Source organism: Hypanus sabinus, chromosome 6 (genome assembly GCF_030144855.1).
Source record: "Hypanus sabinus isolate sHypSab1 chromosome 6, sHypSab1.hap1, whole genome shotgun sequence".
In the NCBI taxonomy this organism is placed as follows: Eukaryota; Metazoa; Chordata; class Chondrichthyes; order Myliobatiformes; family Dasyatidae; genus Hypanus; species Hypanus sabinus.
Genome location: NC_082711.1, coordinates 41,791,748 through 41,813,434, shown reverse-complemented (window position 1 = coordinate 41,813,434; position 21,687 = coordinate 41,791,748). Strand labels below are relative to the sequence as shown.

Sequence of the window (21,687 nt, the reverse complement as noted above, 5' to 3'; positions counted from 1 at the left end):
TTCTGTGCGTGTTTTAATAACCGAAAAGATTTTTACCATCGTCAAGATGATGAAATTCCTGCTAGAAATTTGTGGTGGTGTTATACCAGAAGAATGTTTCCCGAAAAGCGAGGAATTAAAAGTGATTTGATAAATGTTGTTGCTTTTTATTACCTTTTGAGAAGGAGGCATATTGTTTTAACGGCAGCTGGAGAATGTATTGCATTTAATGCTCCATTAAATATAATTCTGGTGTGGTATTAAAGCCAAGTGAAAAACTTGTGGATTTATTAACCTTGGCAAACCAGTTTCATAGAAACATAGAAAACCTAACAGCACAATACAGGCCCTTTGGTCCACAATGCTGTGCTGAGCATGTACTTACTTTAGAAATTTCCTAGGATTACCCAGAGCTCTCTCTTTTTCTAAGCTCCATGTACCTATCCAGGATACTCTTAAAAGACCCTTTTGTATCTACCTCCACCACTGTCACCGGCAGCCCATTCCACACACTCACCACTCTCTGCATAACAAAACCCACTTTTACCCCTGACATCTCCTCTGTACTTACTTCGAAGCACCTTAAAATCGTGCCCTCTCATGATAGCCATTTCAGCCCTGGGAAAAAAAAGCCTCTGACTATCCACGCGATCAATGCCTCTCATCATCTTATACACCTCTATCAGGTCACCTCTCATCCTCCATCGCTCCAAGGAGAAAAGGCCGAGTTCACGCAACCTATTCTCATAAGGCATGCTCCCCAATCCAGACAACATCCGTGTAAATCTCCTCTGCAACCTTTCTATAGTTTCCACATCCTTCCTGTAGTGAGGTGATCAGAACTGAGCACAGTACCCCACATGCCATTTCTCAGCCCAGTTTTGAATCCTGTCGATGTCGCGCTGTAACCTCTGACAGCCCTTCACACTATCCACAACACCCCTAACCTTTGTATCATCCCACACTATTCGCAACAACTACCTTTTCTCCAATGTAAATCTGAGAAATGAGCAAATAAAAAAATTGACCACGTTCTTTGGAAGAATGATGAAATTCACCATAAATGAGAATTTAACTTGCAGCTATTTTGGTGTGTGTGCAGTGCTCAAAGGCTTAATGCATTTTCCATGCTTGGTAATTTCAGAAATTAAATGTTTTGACCAATGGTGAGTTTTGCCATCCATGTTGAGCGTTCCTTCATCCTTAAACAATCCTATTGATTTTAAATGTGCAATGCATTTCAAATCTGAGATTTGCCTTTTCTTATTTATTTCCACTTCTGTCAGTAATTTTATTCCCATTGCCTTATTAGGATATTGTGTAAAAGTCTTTTTGATTTGTACTTTAATAGATAAAAATTATTATTAAATAATTTTAAGGATCTTCAACTTGCTAAATTCAGCTGCTAAGCCTCATAATTGGCTTGCTGAATTTAGAAATGCATTTTGTTTTAATATAACACGGAAAAAAATTGTAATCTGAAGTACTCATTTCTACCAATCATATTGCTTCATTTTCTTTAATCCAAAATAAATGGAATTTTTGTTAAGAATATGCGCTGATCAAATCAAATAAGCAATGTCTTGCAGTGATGCATTCAAACTATTCACTTTGACACTGTCCCATATTTATGTTGTTGTTGCAGTTCTGTATTAGAATGTAAGTGGGAGCTTACCTCTCCACATGTTTGGGTCAAGTCGCTTGTTATTTGAGAAACAAAAGGACTTTCTGTAAGAAAGAGAGGAGTAATTATGGTGGCCTTAAAAACCTAATTCCTCTCAGTGACAGATCAAGGACAAGTAGGGGTAGAGCAGGTGAAAATAAGTTTTTAAAGACAGGTAAATGAAATATGGAGAGCATAACTCTGGCTTTTTCAAACTGATAGAGCAAGGTAACCTCGTTTTGCTTTTGGTGCAGAAGCCTACTGCAGTCCCCAAAAGGGATTACTTATGCATTATGTAATCCAACTTAAAATATTAGCTGCATCATCATCAACGCATTGGTGTGCTTATTAAAGTGGACCCTTGCTTTCCCTTACTTTTAAGGCATAATAACAGTCAGTGCTGTATTATTAGTGTAACACGGCAGCAGGAATGTGTGCATTAATTTTCTATTAATAAAGCATTTTTTACAAATAGCATTTACATATGTCTTCCGATACCGGAATCATTCCTGCTGTAATGCAAGTGAGCTTTTTATTTCACTCTGTACACTTGAAATTAGGTTTATTCAGTTACTGATTACTGCTCTTTTTCAAAACTGATCTGTTTTGGACTATTTCAACTTGGGTAGTGATGCAGATGTTAAAAATTACAAAAGCTTCTTGATTTGCATTACTTTGTGAAATGTCCATTTACTTACTGGTCAAAGTTTAGACTGAAAAATTGATGTCTAAAGAGTTCAGTAGGATCATTCAGTCATTCTATAATCTTGGCTGAGTGATATCAACTGATGGTCCAAGAAAAGTTATGCTATTTAGCAAGCTAATTGCTTACTTTTGACAACACGTAATGGTATGGGGTGGCCGGTGACCACACATGAAAGTGTTAAAGTGTCGCATATACTTAACTCTGCTTAATCCATTTTCAGAAATGCTCATATTTCAATTAGTATAAAAGTCCACATTTGATTTATATAAAGTAGGCAAATTTGTTAATAATTATTATATGTAAATACATTTGCCATCTTCAATTTGTAATCTTGGGTTTGTAAACAACCTGTAGCCAAATACAGTTCTTTGCTCTAATTATGCCTCTTATGATTAACCCAGAGAGTGTCAGCTGAAGTCGAAGCACAGATGACAATTGAAGAAAGGAAGCAGCTCATAACAGCACGGGAGGAGGCCTGGAAGACACGGGGCAGAGGAGCGTGCAATGATTCCTCGCAATTTACCGTAGCCGGAAGGATGGTAAAGAAAGGTCAGTTTCTTCCAGCCATGTTTTTAAAAATCCTCAGGGCATCCCACAGCTTATGAAGTATTTCTGAACTGTGTTGTAATAAAGGAAATTTGGCAGTGCAATCAATAGCTTGCTGCACCTGTTTTATTAGTTAAACAAAATCAAAAGATAGATGAATGATTTTCCACCAATACAGTTTAAGTTAGTAGGTTCCTGTAACTGCATATTATTATTTCTTAGTCATGGAAACATAGAAAAGTACAGCACAGAAACAAGCCCTTCGGCCCATCTAGTCCATGCCAAACCATCTAAACAGCTTACTCCCATCAACCCGCACCAGGACCATAACCCTCTATATCCCTACCATCCATGTACCTATCCAAACTTCTCTTAAACATTAAAATCAGGCTTGCATGTACCATTTGCACTGGCACCTCATTCCACACTCTCATGACCCTCCAAGTGGAGAAGTTTCCCCTCATGGTCCTCTTAACTTTTCACATTTCACCCTTAACCCATGACCTCTAGTAGCTCCCAACCTCAGTGGGAAAGGCCTGCTTGTATTGACCCTATCTATCTATGTCCCTTATAATTTTGTATATGTCTATCAAGCCTGTCAATCTTCTATGTTCCAAGGAATAAAGTCCTAACCTATTCAGTCTTTCCATAGAATTTTAGTCCTCCAAAACAAGCAACATTTTCTCTGTAATCTTTCAAACTCATTTAAATCCTTCTTGTAGGTAGGTGACCAAAATTGCACACAATATTCCAAATTAGGCCTCTCCAATATCTTATACAAGTTCAACATAACATCCCATCTCCTGTACTCAATACTTTGTTTTATGAAGGCCAGTGTGCCAAAAACTTCCTCTACGACCCTATCTACCTGTGCCACCGCTTTCATTGAATTATGGGCCTGTATTCTCAGATCTCTGTGCTGCCACACTCCTTAGTGCCCTACTGTTCACTCTGTAAGTCTTACCAAAGTTAAGACCTCATATTTTTTCTCTGCCATTTTTCAACCCATTTTTCCAGCTGGTCCAGATCCCACTGCAAGCTGTGATAGTCTTTTTCGCTGTCTATGACTTCTGCAGTCTTGGTGTCTTCTGCAAATTTGTTGATCCAGTTAACCATATTATCATTCAGATCATTGATGTAGATGACAAACAACATCGGACCCAGCACCGATCCCTGCAGCTCACCGCTAGTCACAGGCCAGAGAGGCAACCATCTACTACCACTCTCTGGCTTCTCCCTCAAAGCCAATGTCTAATCCAATTTACTACCTCTTCTTGAATGCTGAGGAATAGAACCTTTTTGACCAACCTCTCATGTGGGAGCTTGTCAAATGACTCGCTAAAGTCCATGCAGATAGCATCCGCTGTCTTGTCTTCATCAACTTTCCTGGTAACTTCCTCAAAAAAGATTGGTTAGACACAACCCACCATGCACAAAGTCATGCTGATGATCGTTAATTAGTCCATGTCTATCCAAATGCTCAAGTATCCAGTCCCTTAGAATCCCTCCCATTAACTTTCCCACTACTGATGTCAGGCTCACCTGCCTATAATTTTCTGGTCTATTTTTAGAGCCTTTTTTTAAACAGAAAAACAGCATTGGCTGTCCTCCAATCCTCCAGTACCTCACCTGTCACAAAGGATGATTTAAGTATCTCTGCTGGGGCGCCTGCAATTTCTGGAGAAGGCAACACCTTGCCAGTCCTGGGGTTTTATTCACCCTAATTTGCCTCAAGACAGCAAACACCTCCTCCTCTAATCTGTATAGGGTCCATGAAGTTGATGCAGTTGGGGGTCGCTTCTATAGACTCTATGTCTGTCTCCTGAGTAAGTAAGTGGTTCTGCAGCTTTTCCCTCTATCTACAAAAAAGTTATTATATATTGATAATCAGACAATGAAATGACCATTCACATCCATACCAACTTCCAAAGCAACCTCATCAATCCCATTCCCTCACTTATTTTCCTATAATTTATCCTCCTTCACAAGTCTGTCCACTCCTCGGTGCCATCTGTACCAAGGGAAAATTACACTCGTCAATTAACTTATCAGACAGTGTGACTTCGAGATGTAAGAGGGAACTGGAGCGCTGGGTTAAAACCCACACTATCACAGAGCAAACATGCAAACTCCACATGGAAAGCACTTGTCATGGTCAAAAATGCATCCCTGAGGTTGAGAGGGATAATAAATCGATCATAATGGAATGGCAGTACAAACTCGGAGGGCTGAGTGGCCTGATTTTGCTCCTCTATCTTAAGGTGTTATGAGGCAACAGCACTCCCTACTGTGCCAATGGCTGCTTTACAGAAAGAGTTAAATTTTAATAGTTTTACCTGTTCTTCTCCCACCCCCCCCCCCCCAGCCTTTTATATTCTCACTCTTTAGTTTGCAGTAGTTTTCTACCAGAATAGGTTTTCCACATTTTATTATCTCAAAGATTATCATCATTTTCATCTTAAATTTTTACAGTTTTCCCTCATATCTCATATCCAGATGAGGGTCAACCTAATGGGTCTTTACTAAATTCCTTTCAGTATGTAATATCTCCTTATATCCCGGACAAAACCCAACACGGTACTCACTGACTCAAGCAAATGCACTGTGAACTCGGTCATTCCTGTATGCTTCTGGCTATTAATCTGAGTGTTCCTCTTTATTAGTCTTTTACACTGTTTAGTAATTTATAACCTAGAGTAATTCTGGTGTATTGAACCAGAGGGTATAACTTCACTCACCCCAGCAATGAACTGACCACAACCTACGGACTCACTTTCAAGGATTCTTTATCTCATAGCCATTGCTTATTTATTTATTGTTATTTTTTCTTTGTGTATTTCCACATCTTGTCTTTTTACACATTGGTTGTTTGTCCTTGTTGTGTGCACTCTTGTGTTGATTCTATTGTGTATCTTTGTATTTACTGCGAATGCCCATAAGAAAATGAATCTCAGGCCTGTATATGGTGACATATATGTACTTTGACAACAAATTTACTTTGAACTTTGCACTGCACTGCTACCCCGGAACAACAAATTTGACGACATCTGTCAGTGATGATCCATCTGATTCTGATCTTTTGGTACCCAGTGGTAATTATGCATAGCAGGTTTGCTTAAACCACTGGATTACTTTTGTATAAACTTATAACTATCTTTTTGTGGTACAGGAAAACAACTACTCTTTTCATGTAATTTTACAGACCTGTTTACAATACAACAATACCTTATACACATATTGTTGTATCTCATCTGGGGCATAAGGTCCTCTTTGGACTTATGTCCAGGAGATATCAAGTTATTTTGTTTCAGAAAAAAATCAATTTCCATTAGATTTTACTTATTGATTCATGTGTTGACTGCAGAGTTTCTTTATATATAGCACAAAACACAAATACCCTTCGTGTTTCAAAGCTTTAGTTTGATATAGTTCACAGGTATTGTGTCCCTGTGCTTAAAATATTGAAAGTTTGTACTTCCCTTGATTAACACCCACAAGTTTAAAAATAAGTGTAGATTTATTTCATCCAGGAAGTTTATTTAATTTAATTATTTATGTTCAGTTTCTCAGGATTTCTTCACTTTGTCTACCTTGATAGATAATGCTATCTGATAATTAGAAAATGTTTCTACCATATGTTGTCAGATGAATTGATGTTAACTAATGATAGTCATGTACTGTTTGAACTTGTATTGTTCCCTTACAGGCTTGGCATCACCAACATTCATGAGTCCACTCTCCTCACATCTTTCACCCAAGATAAAGAACAGTACACCAGTCATTTCCAAGCCACATGAAGGTGGGGAGTCATTTTTAAGAGCAATTATTCATGAAATTATTTTAAACTACTGATAAAGGATCTAGTGCTTTCCTAGCATATATGACAAATAAGCTCTTCTCAAGCTTCCAGCCTGGTACAGGTATTGGTTATAACTGACATTTCAATGGCAAACTCTGCCATCTTCATCAGGAGTGATGCCAAGGTATGTCTAGTCTGGTGGTATTTATACCCCTGTAGTTCCTCTCTTCTGATTGGTTAGTCCTCATCCAATCAGGTTTCTGCTCTCCCACCTCATTTACAGTTGAATTCCAGCTCTTTCTTAGAGCAAGACCTTATCCTAACCCTAATGCTGGAAGTCTGAGAAGAGTTTATTCATTCTTAAGTATTACTTAATTGACACCAATGGAAGTTACTTGTGAAATTAATGGCTCAGAATTTGAGGTCAGAGGCAAAGCATCAAAGCTTGCTGCCGAGCTTGTTAAAAACTTCCCAGAAGGATCGAGGGATCTCTGTGACAAGAAAACTTCCTTTCCTAATGCTGACTGCTGTCTGGCGTCAATTCAGAGAGTTGACTCGGTGCCCAGAAGCAGCATCTCCTCAGACTGGCTGCATTACTAAATCACATTAACTTATCAAATTGAAGTGTCACAGCTTGAAAATGCATGTTTTATTTTAATTTTGAAGGCAATGTAGGATTTTTTTTAATGTTATGTGCAAACAAACATTTAAAATAGAACCTGAAAATTTTAAATGCAAAGCAAACCTAATGAAAGGCCAATCCAAAATGTCAACATATCACTTCTCTCCATTGATGTTGCCTGACTTGCTGAGCTCCTCCAGCACTGTGTGTTGCTCAAGATTTCCAGCAGTGGCCAAAGTGTTACACCTGCCTATTAGCAGCCCATTCACCTCCTCCCTCACCTCCATTCAGGGCCCCAAACAGTCCTTCCAGGTGAGGCAACACTTCACCTGTGGATCTGCTGGGATTGCCTATTATGTCCAGTGCTCCTGATGCACTCTGCTTTACATCGGTGAAACCCAGTTGTAAATTGGGGGACCACTTCGTCGAGCACCGCTGCTCCATCCGCCAAAAGCAGAACTTACCGGTGGCGAAACATTCCCATTTCAACATGTCGGTCCAAGGCTGCCCTCTGGATGGAGGAGCAACACCTTGTATTCTATCTGGGTTAGCCTCCAACATGACATGATTATTGATTTCTCCTTCCGGTAAAGAAAAAAATTCCTTCCCTCTATCCTCTTATTCTATTCCCCACTCCGGTCCTCTAATTCTTCTTACATGCCTATCAACTCCCCTTGGGTCCTCTCCTTTCCTTTCTCCCATTGTCCACTCTTCTCTCCTATCAGATTCCTTCCTCTCCAGCCTTTCACCTTTCCTACCCACCTAACTTCACCTATCGCCTTCTAGCTATCCTCCTTCCCCTGCTTCTACCTTTAAATTCTGTCATCTTCCCCACGTCCTTTCCAGTCCTGAAGAAGGGTCTTGGCCTGAAACGTTCACTGTTTATTCATTTCCTAACCTACTGAGTTCCTCTAGCATTTTGTGTGTGTTGGTCTGAATAAGTCTCTTGTATTTATAACTTAAAATATAATATTTCATCTGAAAATCCCTTTATTTGAAATGTTGAGCAATAACTACAGCATATCATACTTTAAAAAAGAAAACACTCAGCTGGTTCGTTTGTCAGTAATGTAGAATCTTCAGGGTATTTCATAAAGGAATTAGTTTGTGCACATTTGAAATTCTCATTCGTTCTAGATTTTCCTTGGCTCCCTTAAAGAAAGCAGCTTATATGATGAAGTAAATACTGAATCACTGAGCATATGTAGTTTAAAATTACCAAATTTTTAAATCGCTTGCGCACTGAAATTCCTGAGCTTATGTGGGTTTTGCAAGGTATAACAGCAAGTGCAGGTAATTTTTCTGTTATTACTGTAAATTCAAGACCATGCATCTCTCAGGGCTTTAAACATGCCTCTAACAAAAAAAAACACAACTGAAGATTGTTGCCCTTTTATTTTTAATGAATAACTTGCAAAGTTTAACATTCTTTCTTTTCATGTCTAGAAATTGAGGTCAGGCCTGATTTGCAGTTGGAAAGTGACAGGAAGCTTGATAAGTTGGAGTCATTCCTGGGTAAACTGCAGAACAGAAGTAAGAGCTTGCTTTTCTTTTGTCGCCACTACCAGCTGTATGTTGTATATTTCAATTTTTTTGTGCAACTTGCTACAATTATAACAAATCTATAACAGTTGGTTTTGAAATTGATTCCCAAGCGTGGATAGGGCGTGTAAACCTGATTGAAGCTATGTGAACACAGTTGACGTCTCATTGTTCACCTTAAAGATTTTCTAAATAGGTGCAATCACTTTGACAATGTTTATGTCAAAATGCCAGAGTTTTGGTATGTTTCAGATTTAGCTCTATTGAAAACAGAATGTTGCAACTTGCTTAGCAGATAGTTCTACGATTAAAGTCCTCGCACACAGAAGTAGATACTGATTTGCTATTCATCCAATTTATCAACGAGCACTATTTTTTGTGAAAATGTGGGAAGAATCTGGATGAGCTTCCAGTGGGCATTTTCAATTTCTTGTTAACTTTGGCGCCGTGAAGATTATTTCTGGCAGTGCTCTTTTTTGCAGACAGCTATCCAAGGACACATGTTCCGTCTTTGTTGCTCTGGAATTAACTCGGTTGAATATTTGTTCTGCAGTACCAGGACATCAGGATGCTGTCATAACTGTAACTGGACAATCAGTGAAGGAAGTCATGAGACCTGACGACGAAGAGACCTTTGCAAGATTCTACAGACATGCAAACACAGTTATCATTCAGCCAGGAGCTGTGGAGATCGACGAGGAGGATCTTGATGCCATCTTTGATCCCAATGTACCAAAGTATGATGCTGATTTAACAAATATCTTCTGAATTTTATCGACAATTGTATTACTTGATTATTGGCTTTAATTTGAATTATTTGTCAGTTTTGTGTTGAAAAGGAAAACTAAGCATTTGCAACATGTCCATCTCGTCGTTCTGTGAATAATCAACTGTATGGACTTAAAAGCACAAAAAGCTGGAAATACTCAGCTGTTTAGGCAGATTATGTGTGTGTGGGTGTGTGTTTGGGGGGTGGGTGTAATAGGCAATAAAATTAATATTTCAAGCCAACAAGGTCAATGACTTTTTATCAGAACTGAGTAAAATTAGAAATTATATTTTAAGGTGTACAGAAATGGAAAGCAAACAACCTGGCAGACAGTATGGAGAGATGACGATGCAGGGTAAAGGAGTGTGGTAGTGAGATGGATAAGGAAACTTTGTAACTACCTCCCCCCCCCGTCACCACATTACCATTCCCCATTCCTGTTTGCCTCTCTCACCTAATCTTCTCATCTGCCCCCACCTCCCTCTGACGCTGCTCCCCCCTTCCCTTTCCATCATGGTCTCCTCTCCTATCAGATTCCCCCTTCTCCAGCCCTTTATCTCTTTTACCAATCAACTTATCAGCTTCCCAGCTCTTCACCGGGTTTCACATATCACCCACAACCTTGTACTTCTTCCTCCCCTTCCCTCAGCATCTTGCTCTGAACTCGTCTCTTTCTCTTAGTCCAGATGAAGGGTTTCAGGCCCGAAACTTCAACCGTCTACTCTTTTCCATGGATACTGCCTGGCCTGCTGAGTTCCTCCAGCATTTTCTGTGTGTTGCTTTCTGAACTGATGGCTGCTGGCACTGGCGTGGCCCTAATGCAGTCACAGGGGATGAGTGTAGGTGGACGAAAGGGTCGGCATTAGTGAAGTGGGCTGAAGTGTACATTTCTGTAAAGTCTATAAGTCTATGCTTCACATAAAGAATTATTTGATTTGTACTGTGGCAATATTTTTATGCATGCTTGCAAATTCAAATGAGAGAATTTCTGGAGTAAAAGTTGCTTCTTTTGAGGCTTTTTATTTGCTTGCATTAGAAGCATCTTTAATGTCATGAAGTGCAAAAAAAATGAGTGAGAAGGTGATGGTGTTGGTGGCTGGTGGGCAGACAATGAAGGCATTAAAAGTTATTTTTCTCACTTAGGCTAACCTCTGCAGTGGCAGAACACAAGCGGGCTATGAAACCTGCACGGAAAGTTCAGTCTTCACGTAATCCACTTAAAATGCTTGCTGCGAGAGATGACATCCGGCAAGAATATACAGAGCAACGTTTGAACATTGCATTTATGGAGTCAAAGAGAATGAGGGTAGAAAAAAGTAAGTGTAATGTTGACATTTTACGGCTACCTTCTTGGATTTTTTATTGAAACATTAGGTATCAAACATTCATCACTTTAGCCAGCCAGTGGTGTAGTGGATTCAGCACTCTGCTTCAAGTTCAAATCTGGCCGACTCCTTGCATGCTTTCCATCTGTTGAGCATCGAGCTAGCAACTGGGCCTCATAAAAACCAGTCCGATGTGTCAGAAGATGCGAAAAGTAACAGCAATTCATCATTTTATTAATGGGATCTGACGGAGGAAGTTCATAGCCAGTTGACGTTTGTTCTCCACGATATTTCTACATAATCTCTAGTGTTGTGTGCATTTCTGTTGCTTCAGGATCTAGGATCTTCTGGGATTGTTCAAGAAGCAGCTTTGAAGATTGTTCAGTGGGTTCTTATACAACAGTCCCAAGAAAAGTTGTTTAAGAAAGGAAAAAAGTATTCTTCTAAATGCTGCTGCGCTCTCTGAGACAAACAGAGCAGGAGGAGGGCTGGTGTTTATGCCCAATGCCTATTTCTTTTATAATACCAACACTGATTTCCCAAACAGTTTCTCAGGAATGAAATTATTGTAAATTTGTAAGTGCAAAGGAAGTAACTTCAGAAGTAGATAACAATAACTTTAAGATGGTGAGTAGTGTAGCTCCCAGCAGGACCTTTGAAAGAACAGTACACAGTACATTCACTCTAAACTGCATGATGCTAATGGAAGAGCAATGGACAGTGCCATGATTAACACAGCTGGGCTTCCAACCATCCCTCTACATTTAACACAATTGGAATATCCCATTCCCTTCTGCTTGTACTCCCAGATTTCTTTTAAATACATCTGTACATTCCCTGAATATTGAAGATTTTCTTAAATTATCTATTGGGTAAATTAGCAATAATCTTCTATTCATAGCCTCTAGTTTTAGATATATATGAAAACATTTTTGCTGCATCATCAACCCCATTCATTCCCTTGGTGCGAAGTGTTAATGTTTACTTAGTAAGATTGAATACTTTGATCAATACTTTCAGGAAGATTGATCGCCTCAATCCTCTCAGACAGCCTCTTCTATTTTGCAACATCGTTTTGTCTAAATCTGCTTATCATGCTGGATTTGAGATCTTTCCTTGTACAGATTAAAGTTTTATTTGTAATAATCTACTCTCTTATATGCTCCCCATCCCAAGGCGTTGGCTCTTGACTGTTGTTTTGTTGCCCTTCTGGTATTTGAAAAGAACATTTTCCATTGCTTGTTGATCAAAGGTTAAGGGGCTATTTTATTATATCAGATACACTGCAATTGAGCTGAAAAAGCTCTTATTTGATCTTTACAAATGTGTGCTTGCCAATTGGAGTTGCCATTGTGCAGCAAGAACCCTGCTATATCTTCCGTGTACCCTACTCCTACAGTACCGAACCCCTCTTGAAGTCCTGCACAATGAGTGAGTTCAATTTAGAATCAGAGAGTTGTAGAGTTGCTTAGCACACAAACAAATTCTTTGTCTATGCCATCCTTGTTACATGAGGTTCATGTTTAGAATCTTTTATATATCGATTGCTATCTCACCCCACAAACACAAGATTCTGTATGTGCTGGAAACCTCAAGCAACACTAACAAATGCTGGTGGAACTCAGCAAGTCAGGCAGCTGAGGTCAATAAACATTTCAGGCGAAGGCCCTTCGTCAGAACTGGAAAGGAAGGGAGAAGAAGCTAGAGTAAGAAGTTCGGGGGGGGGGTTAGGAGGGGAGCTCGCAGGTGATAGGTGAAGCCTGGTGAGGGGGAAGGTGGGAGAAGGATGGGGGAATGATGTAAGTAGCTGGGAAGTGATCGCTAGAAAGAGGTAAAAAGACTGAAGAAGAAAGATCTAATAAGAGGGGACAATTGACTGTGGGAGAAAGGGAAAGAGAGGGAGAATGTTAGGGAGGTAATGGGTAGGTGAGGAGCAGAGAAGGGGTAACCTGAATGTGGAAAGGGGAAAACAAGAGAAGGAGAGATGGGTTATACCAGAAGTTGGAAAAATCTCAGATTGATGGCTACCCAAGCAGAATATGAAGTGTTGCTCCTCCAACCTGACTTTGTCCTATTCATGGCAGGAGGGGAGGCCATGGAGAATATCCTCCCTACCTTTTCAGGAAAGAACTGAGCCAAAGTTTTTGTTCAGTTTTAATTCTATTTCTTTTTTGCTCGTTTTCTCTTGTGGAAATATTATACTTGCCACAAAATAGTGTTATCTTGAAGGACATATATGGGGAGGGCATCTTCGTTTGTGGCCTGAGGAGGTGATGTGCATCCATTCTGTCTGCTTCCCAAAAGAAATGTTTTGCCTTTGGAACCAATCACTTCAGTGCAGTACTGAAGTAGTGAATGTTAACCTCACCTGCAAGTTTCCATGACTGGATTTCAAACAGGAGGATTTCCAATGTTGGAGAGGCTTTAAAGGAGGTTCCCAAAAATGATTCCGGGATTGAAAGATTTTTCATATGGGGAGTGTTTGATATCTCTGGGCCTGTACTCACTGGAATTCAGAAGAACGAAGGGGGATCTCATTGAAACCTATTGAATGATGAAAAGCCATGATAGAGTGGATGTGGAGAGGATATTTCCTATGGTGGGAGAGTCTAAGACCAGAATGGGGGGGACATCCATTTAAAACAGAAATGAGGAGGTATTTCTTTAGCCAGAGAGTGCTGAATCTGTGGAATTCATTTCCACACAGTTGTGGAGGCCACATCTTTATGTATAATTAAGGCAGAGGTTGATAGACTCTTGATTGGTCAGGCATGAGGGGAAATGGGAAGAATGCAGGAGATGGGGCTGAGAGGGAAATGGATGATGAAATGACAGAGCAGACTCAATGGACCAAATGGCCTAATTCTGCTCCTATATTTTATGAAGTGGAAAAGTTCTCCCCATTGTCCTAAAATCACAAAATTATACTGCCTGGAATTGGCTCCATAACTGGCCAAGCCCACACTGACAATTAAGCACCCATTTCCACAAACTACATTTTATTCTATTCACGTTCCAAACAGCTGGTTCCAGAATTTACCATTACCAGGGCACTGAACAAAACACGAGGGGCAATGAATGTAATATCCCACACGCCATTGACATGTACGAGGAAACCAGAACATCCCAAGGGAACGCAGACTGTGCCAAAAGTTGGGGACTGTACGCAGATCCGGTCTTGCACACCCAATGCTGCACACAAAACACTTTATTGCTAAGTTACAACAGGTGGTACTTATCTCAGAGGCGTGCCTGAACCCATTTAACCGCAACGCCCCATACAGCATCAGTCACGACCTAACCTGCGGCGGGCCCAAATTCAAGAGACCTCACTACCCCACTCTGTTAATTTTTTTTTACCCTGTTTGCTTCTCTCGGCCCCTACCTGGGTCAGTTCTTTGTCCCATCACGTGACAGTTTTCTCGGGCACTACAGTTCAGGTCTGTAGAGACAATATCTTGGCCTCCTAGCACCCAGGTCACCATTCCCCCGCACATCACACATTTGATCCCAGCAATTGTTTCTTGGGATCTCTGACCGACATTTTAGGATTCTTACTGCAGACTCCTTGGGCAGGATTCCCTAAAGGTTAGCTTGCGGGTTGAGTTGGTGGTAAGGAAGGCAAATGCAATGTTGGCATTCATCTTGAGTTTATAAGAGCAACGATGTGATGCTGAGGCTTTATACAACATTGGTCAGACAGCATTTGGAGTACTTGAGCAGTTTCTCACATCTGAGAAAAGATGTGCTGGCATCGGAGAGGGTCATGAAGATTATTCTGGGAATGAAAGGGTTAACATAGGAGGAGCTTTTGATGACTCTGGGCCTGTACTCGCTGGATATTTTTTTTAGAAGAATGAAATGGGGATTTTACTGAAACTTCTCAGATATTGAAAGGTCTGGATAGTGAGGATGTGGGGAGGATGTTTCCTGCAGTGGCACAGCCTCAGAATAGAGGGACATTCATTTAGAACATAGATGAGGAGGAATTCCTTTAGCCGGGGGTAGTGAATCTGTGGCATTCATTGCCACAAACAGCTGTGGAGGCCTAGCCATTGATTATATTCATAGTTCTTGATTAGTCAGGGTGTCAAAGGTTACGGGAGGAAGGCAAGAGAATCAGACTCAGAGAGATAATGAATCAGTCATGCTAGCAGTCATCAGGCGGAGCAGACTCAATGGGTTGAATGGTCTAATACTGCTCTTATGGTCATATGGAATCATTTTTGAGTATCTAGGTCATAACGTGTATTTTTTGTAAGTCTGGATTTTATATCTTACAGCGTTGATTCTCTTTTTTTCAATCTTTTAATCAGTGTCAAAAAACTCTAACTTTTCGGAAATGGCATTAGCTGGGCTGGCCAGCAAGGAGGATTTCAGCAGCGTCAACCTCCGAAACGTGAATTCGACAGAACAAGTGTCAAACAATAGCGCGGTGCCGTACAAAAAGCTGATGTTGCTGCAAATTAAAGGTCAGAAGTCATTCTTTTCTGAACAGCTGCCCAACCTTTAATGTTACCTTGGAAAAACAATATTCCCATGTCCCTATGCAATTTCTGACAATATGCAGAACAGCTTAAATCTAAACAAGTCCTTTTTAAAACAGTAAGTTGAAGCATGGCTTAAGTGTTGATTTTGCTAAATGATTTCAACTGTCATTTTCATGCCTAGAAACAAAATCCAGGGCAGTAGGATTTTTGAGGAGGAGGGAAAGAAGGAAGAATTAGATATGAGCAAGTACAAATCTGATTTTGAGCAATCCTGTGATAATTGCATTCAAGATTATGGAAAATTGCTTCACTGACTTGCAATGATAAAAGCCCATGTCTTGATCAGGTGTTTGCACTGGGACTTGGCACGGGCTTATTTCATCAGGTTATGGGTAATGCTATCTTTTATTCTAATATAAGTATTCTGATAGAATCTATTGAAGTTGTTGAGAGTGCTTCCAGGTACAGGAGTCCCCATGGTCTGGACATCATAGTGACGTAAGGGAGCACACATCAACTTGAGTCACCTGCTCCAAACTATGCGAAGTGAGTAAACTACAAACATTCGGAAACTTACACTCACATAAGTTTATGATTGTGAGGTTCTGCATTTTTGTAATTTCCCCACCTCAGAGCAATGGCCACAATTCTCCTTTGCACCCAACTCCAGTCAGTGCTCATAGCCGGACCTTGGCCATCTCTGCAACTGACCACCAACCACAGACACTCCTTCCTTGATCTCCACAGCGGGCAGCATTTTGTAGGAGGATGGTTTTTTCTGGGGGGGGGGGGGTCTCAAGCACCATGGAATAATGAAGATGTGAAGTGTCCATCATGTGACCATAAAAAAAAGAGGAAATAATGGAAGCAATCAACAAATCAACCAGCATCTCTGGAGAAGAGAAAAAGGGTTAATGTTTCACTCTCTTCATCAGAACAAGTGAGGAAGCAAGTTAGTTAGTTAAGAGAGCATGGGGAAAGGTTGGATGAAACAAAGTGAATATCTCTACAGTGAGCCTTGGATGATTCCAATATTTTCAGAGCTGTGTGGTTAATTAGCTCACTTGTAGAGAGAGAAAAGAAAGGGGCATGTATAAAAAAACCTCTGAAATATAGATCAGAACTATTGCTAAATCTGTTAACAGAAGGATCATGGAAATACCTAGTTCTCCAATACCTAGTCTCTTCTGAGACTTTCCATGTTGGTATTTCTGAGAAGTCTTCCTTTTCTTTAACCATGACATCCCCCTCCCTCCATTGCAGTTGACAGATGCTGCAGATCACATCTCATGTTTCCCACACCTCTGCTTCCAACCAGAGCAAGGATAGTTCCCCTGGTCTTCACTTTCCTCCTTGCTGGCCTCCACATCTCCACACCAGATTTAATAAGCAAGTGAAACAGTATTTCCCAGCACGTCTTGAGGATCCCAATGAGACCTTTCTTTTTTTTTGACTCCCTGGTTTAAATTTGTATCTCTACCAACCAGACTCATTTTATGGTAATTTCCCATATAACAGAAGGAGATGTAACACATTGCCCTGGGGCCCAAGCAGTGCTCCAGGTGAAATAGTAATTCACTTGCACATCTTCCAATTTCATATATTGCTCAAATGTGGTTTTCTGTACGGTAGAGAAATCAAACACAGATTGGGTGATTGCTTGGTGGAAAATCTTTGTTCAGTCTGCAGGGGTAACCTAGCTTTCCTAGGCTCATTCTGACCTTCCTATCAATTGCCTCCTGCACTGCTCCAGAAAAGCCCTGTGTAAGCTTGAGGACTGGCATCTTGTCTTCCAAATGGACACAATACAGCCTTAGCTTTTCAATGTTGAATTCAATAATTTCAGATGACTCCCTCTCTACCTTCCGAACTGAACTGGCTGCTTTTTGTGTAAGGTTATCCATTTGTAATGTTAACTGGGTATTTGTATCTCATCAGGCACTGTTTCTTGGCATTTGCAACAATCCCCTTTTGATTCCCAGTTCCACTGCAGCTCTGGCCTACACTTCACAGTTTTATATGTCCTTTTTCAACTGATCTCTTTAACCTAATAGCCAGACAGATTAATAAATATTGAAATATCACTTCTCCAGTTCTGATGTAGTTTGTCAATGTGAAAAGTTAACTCTGTTTCTGTTTCCAAGGATGCTGTGTGATCTACCAACCTACCCAGCATTTATTTCAGACTTCCCACATCTATAGTTTGTTTTTTGTTTTATTTTCTACCTGTGTTTTTGGTTTTGGTTTTGGTGTCCCTGATTTAAATTGTTGCAGTTTGCCATCTGGGGCTCTGTGCAGGTTGTCTGCCATAATTTCCAACACTGAATTTGAAAGTAATCGGTGTTGAGGCAGATAGGATATTCCAAACACTCGGGAGAAATGCTTCATGAATGTTAAATTCTCCCTTCAGCAATGCCCACAAAATGCTAGAGGAACTCGGATGGTCAGACACCACCTATAGAAATATAAATGTTTGCCGTTTTGAGCCTCAAGCCTTGAATGGTTCTTCCTTTAAATAGTTTAGCTGGTCTTGCACTAGTCAAGAAGCCTGCCATAACTTCTGAAGTCCAGCATTCTGGGAATCCCATTTAGAAATGAGCATGACCTGTTCAGCAAAGGAGTTAGAGAAACGCCAGTGTCTAAGTGGTGCCTTCCACAGCCTGGACAAAATCTGTCACCGTTCCACGGTGGGGGGAGGATGCATCAGGTCCTGGTTGTCCTCCAGACTGTACTGCACCTAACCTGGTACAATCGGACACAAGAAGCAGAAAGCTCTTCGACTGCGTGTAAGAATTTAATGCAGAAATCAATAGACTTCTTTAAGTAGCCAAGAACTTCATTGTCCAGCAACTATATTTACAGAATGTCACATTCAAGTTTGTTTTGCTATATTTGGACTTCTTTCTGGTTTAGTTACTTACTGCTGTTATGCCATTGGCTTTTAGCAATGAAGGTCCACTATATTTGACAGTGTTCAGGGCTTCCTTCGTTATGTCAGTAGCTTCCTCTCTGTTTCCACTATGTCAGTCATGCAAATCTTAGATGGACTTTCCGAAATACTGTCGCACTCAGGGGTAAAAGGATTCTTCTTTGCTGTTTCCACAACCATTTTGTTTTACCAGTCGGGGTTAAGCTGCCAAACCTGGTGGGCCACTCTTAGTCTGGCCTCTGCCCTTTGACATGGGTGACCCCACGAAGAGCCAAAGCATAATGCCCTGACACCAGCCAACCTCACTGAGGCACGCAAGCCTCAAACACTACAGCAAAGCTGTGGTTCTCTTGGAGGTTCTGGTTTAGTTGATGGAACGGAAATTGTAAACGACCAAAGTGTTCCTAGATGCTAGGTTCGCACATGTTGCAAGCAGTTATGCAGGACAAAATTTTGAACCAAAATAATTCCTAACTTGATTTCCTAGGTCGGAGGCATATCCAAACCAGACTAGTGGAACCAAGAGCATCGTCACTGAACAGTGGAGACTGCTTCTTGCTGCTAGCTCCTCAGCACTGCTTCCTGTGGACAGGAGAATTTACCAATGTGATTGAGAAGGCTAAGGTTAGTCTGTACTCGCTGTAAACGCCTGTGCAAACAGACTTGATGGATTCTCAAAGTTTCCGCACTTCTTTCAAGAACATAAATTAGGAGGTTGTTTATAGAACATTTCACCACTGCACATAAACAGTGCTTCCTGCCAGATGTCTGCATGAGGCAGAATTTCAGAAGCTGTATATTTCATGGGATTGTGTGTGGGTTTGTTTTTGGTGAGCTACCTGGTCTTCCGGTCATTTTAGTGGCTATGAAAAGACTAATGCACCTGACAGGATGCAAAAACTTCCTCTGGATGTAGCACTTGTGGAACGGTTAGCTAAGAAATGAGGTTCAGATGTGCTACAAGGAGAAATGCAGAACAATTAACAGAAGTCTGTTCTTTTGTTCCACTTCCTTTTGCAAGTTGCAGGAGACACAATAAACCATCAGATTGCCCAAGTATGGTTCAGGGGATTCATTAAATCCAACTCTTAGTTTATACTTTGGCAGGATTAACAAGTGAAATTGGTATACAAGTGTGCTTTGCTCTATTTGTTTAAACTACCAAATAAAACTAGGAGAAAGTCTGTTATACTGAGGAAACTCTGAACAAATTGGAAGTAAGCAGAATTGCAAATACTGTAGAATTACTTCTGTGTTTCCACAAAGGTGCTTTAACTGATTCAGTCAGCCACTAAAAACAATTTTCACACGCTGCTCTATTATAAGTTGATACTAGAAATGGGATTGGGTCCGGCCACTCTCCACCCTACTCCTGGAATTCAATAAGATCACAGCTAAATGCATTGCCTGTTCTCTCTGGCAGTGAGTGTTACAGCCCCCCTCCCCCATTATCTGGAGAGCGTAGATGTTGCCATATCGTGGCTGTCCAGACATCGCACACTCCCTGTGGGAATGGGGATTGTGCACGTTGATATTGATGGAGGCTCCAGTCTGTCATTGAGAGTTTATGGCCACTCCTGATACAAACAATGAAACAGTCAGCCCAAGGTGTGATACGAAAAACTCCTAGGTCTCATTCTCTATTTGTGTGTGTCCACCAACAACTCCTTCCCTCCCTTCCTGTCTCTTTCTTTCTCTCTGTCTCTCTGACTTTTTGACTGTTTCTCTCTCCCACACACCGCCCCCCCCCCCTTCTCTCTTCTCCCCTCTACCCCCTCCACAATTTGTCTGGAGTATTCATTGCAGTGATCATTCCTTAATGAGGCAATATGCACATTTTTCTCAGTTGTTAGAGGTTTAACAATTAATGTGTATGTTAATAGTGAACAAGACTATTGAACTTGTATACACAGTTGACAGAACCACTGCTTTGCAGTTCTGGAGACTGAGGGTGAACCCTGACTGCAGGTACTCATGGAGTTCTTCCTGTGTGATGTTGGTTTCCTCCAGGTGTTTTGGGTTCTCCCACATCCCAGAAGTATGTGAATTGGTATGGTAATTGGCTGAGGGAGGAGCTGATGAGAATAAAGGACCTCACCATCTACTTTATGTACCTCGTTATGATCTTGCACATTAACTGTCTATGGACACCGCACCTTCTCTGTAGCTATTATGCTGCATTCTGTTGTTTCACCCTGTACTACCTCAGTGCACTGTTTAATGAATTGATCTGTGTGAACAGCAAGCGATACAAGCTTTTCACTTCACGTGCGACAATAACATTCCGATTCCAATTTAAAAACTGGCAAAGTCAGTGGATTGCTATTGTGATTGAAAGCCAGCGAGCAGTAGAGTCGCACAGAGATCCATACCAGGGCTTTGATGTTCTAATGTTTCTCGGGCTCTCGTTCTTTGGGTTTTTTTAGTCTCTGCAAAGAGTAAGGATTTCAGGCTGCACACTGGATACGTTTCCTGACCTTAAGTTGAATCATTGTGTTCTTTCATAGACGAACAATTTAGATAGGAATGATTTCTAAATGATGCACTTGGGGAAGACTAGTTAAGAGTAAGACATAGCATTGTGAACGGTAGGGCCCTAGGAAGTACTGAAGAACATGGGGACGTGTGTGTACAAGCTCAAGGATCCTTGAAGGTACAAGCAAAGAGAAGTTAGCCCACAGCTGGACTACTGTGCACAGTTCTGGCCACCAAACTATAGGAAGTACGTGATTGCATTGAAGAGAGCAGAGGAAATTCATCAGGATGTGGCCTGGGAAAGAATATTTCAGTTATGAGAGGAGACTGCGAGGCTGGGTTTGCTTTCCTTGGAGAAGGGGAGGCAAATATGGGACTGACACAAAATTATGAGGGGTACCCTTAGAGTGACTCATAAAATTTACCTAAAGCAGAAGTATCTGAAGCCATAGGGAATGGTTTTGGGGTAGGGGGTGAGAGATTTAGAAAGGATCAGAGAGTGTATAAAATCCAAAATGTTTTGCCCGAGTAGGTGGTACAGATGGATACTCCTAGAATATTTAAGAACTACCTGGACAAGAATGCTATGGAAAAGGTTCAGGTTAAGGTGGGCATGAATGTTGTGGGCCAAAAGGCCAATTTCTGTCCTGTGTCAATCAATAGGTTACCGAGGTACAAATTCAGATTCTAATTCACTGTCCATTGAGATTGTATTCACTACAGTGCAGAGTAAAGCCAGATTACTAAGACCATAAGACACAGGAGCAGCTTGTTGAGTCTGCTCGACCATTCCATCTTGGCTGATTTATTATCCCCCTCAACCCCATTTTCCTGCCTTTTCT

General features: G+C 40.9%; 1 protein-coding gene across 6 annotated transcripts in view; it reads left to right on the top strand.

Moving 5' to 3' along the window:
- The window catches only part of svila (supervillin a), a 259,828-nt gene that overhangs the window by 206,536 nt on the left and 31,605 nt on the right, over positions 1-21,687 (top strand). For all 6 annotated transcript variants that reach the window (XM_059971985.1, XM_059971988.1, XM_059971984.1 and 3 more), the window contains 7 exons: positions 2,750-2,897; positions 6,601-6,693; positions 8,762-8,848; positions 9,411-9,594; positions 10,770-10,942; positions 15,268-15,423; positions 18,858-18,994. In XM_059971985.1, coding sequence (XP_059827968.1) covers positions 2,750-2,897; positions 6,601-6,693; positions 8,762-8,848; positions 9,411-9,594; positions 10,770-10,942; positions 15,268-15,423; positions 18,858-18,994 — 978 coding nt within the window. The remainder of the gene's footprint in view (positions 1-2,749; positions 2,898-6,600; positions 6,694-8,761; positions 8,849-9,410; positions 9,595-10,769; positions 10,943-15,267; positions 15,424-18,857; positions 18,995-21,687) is intronic.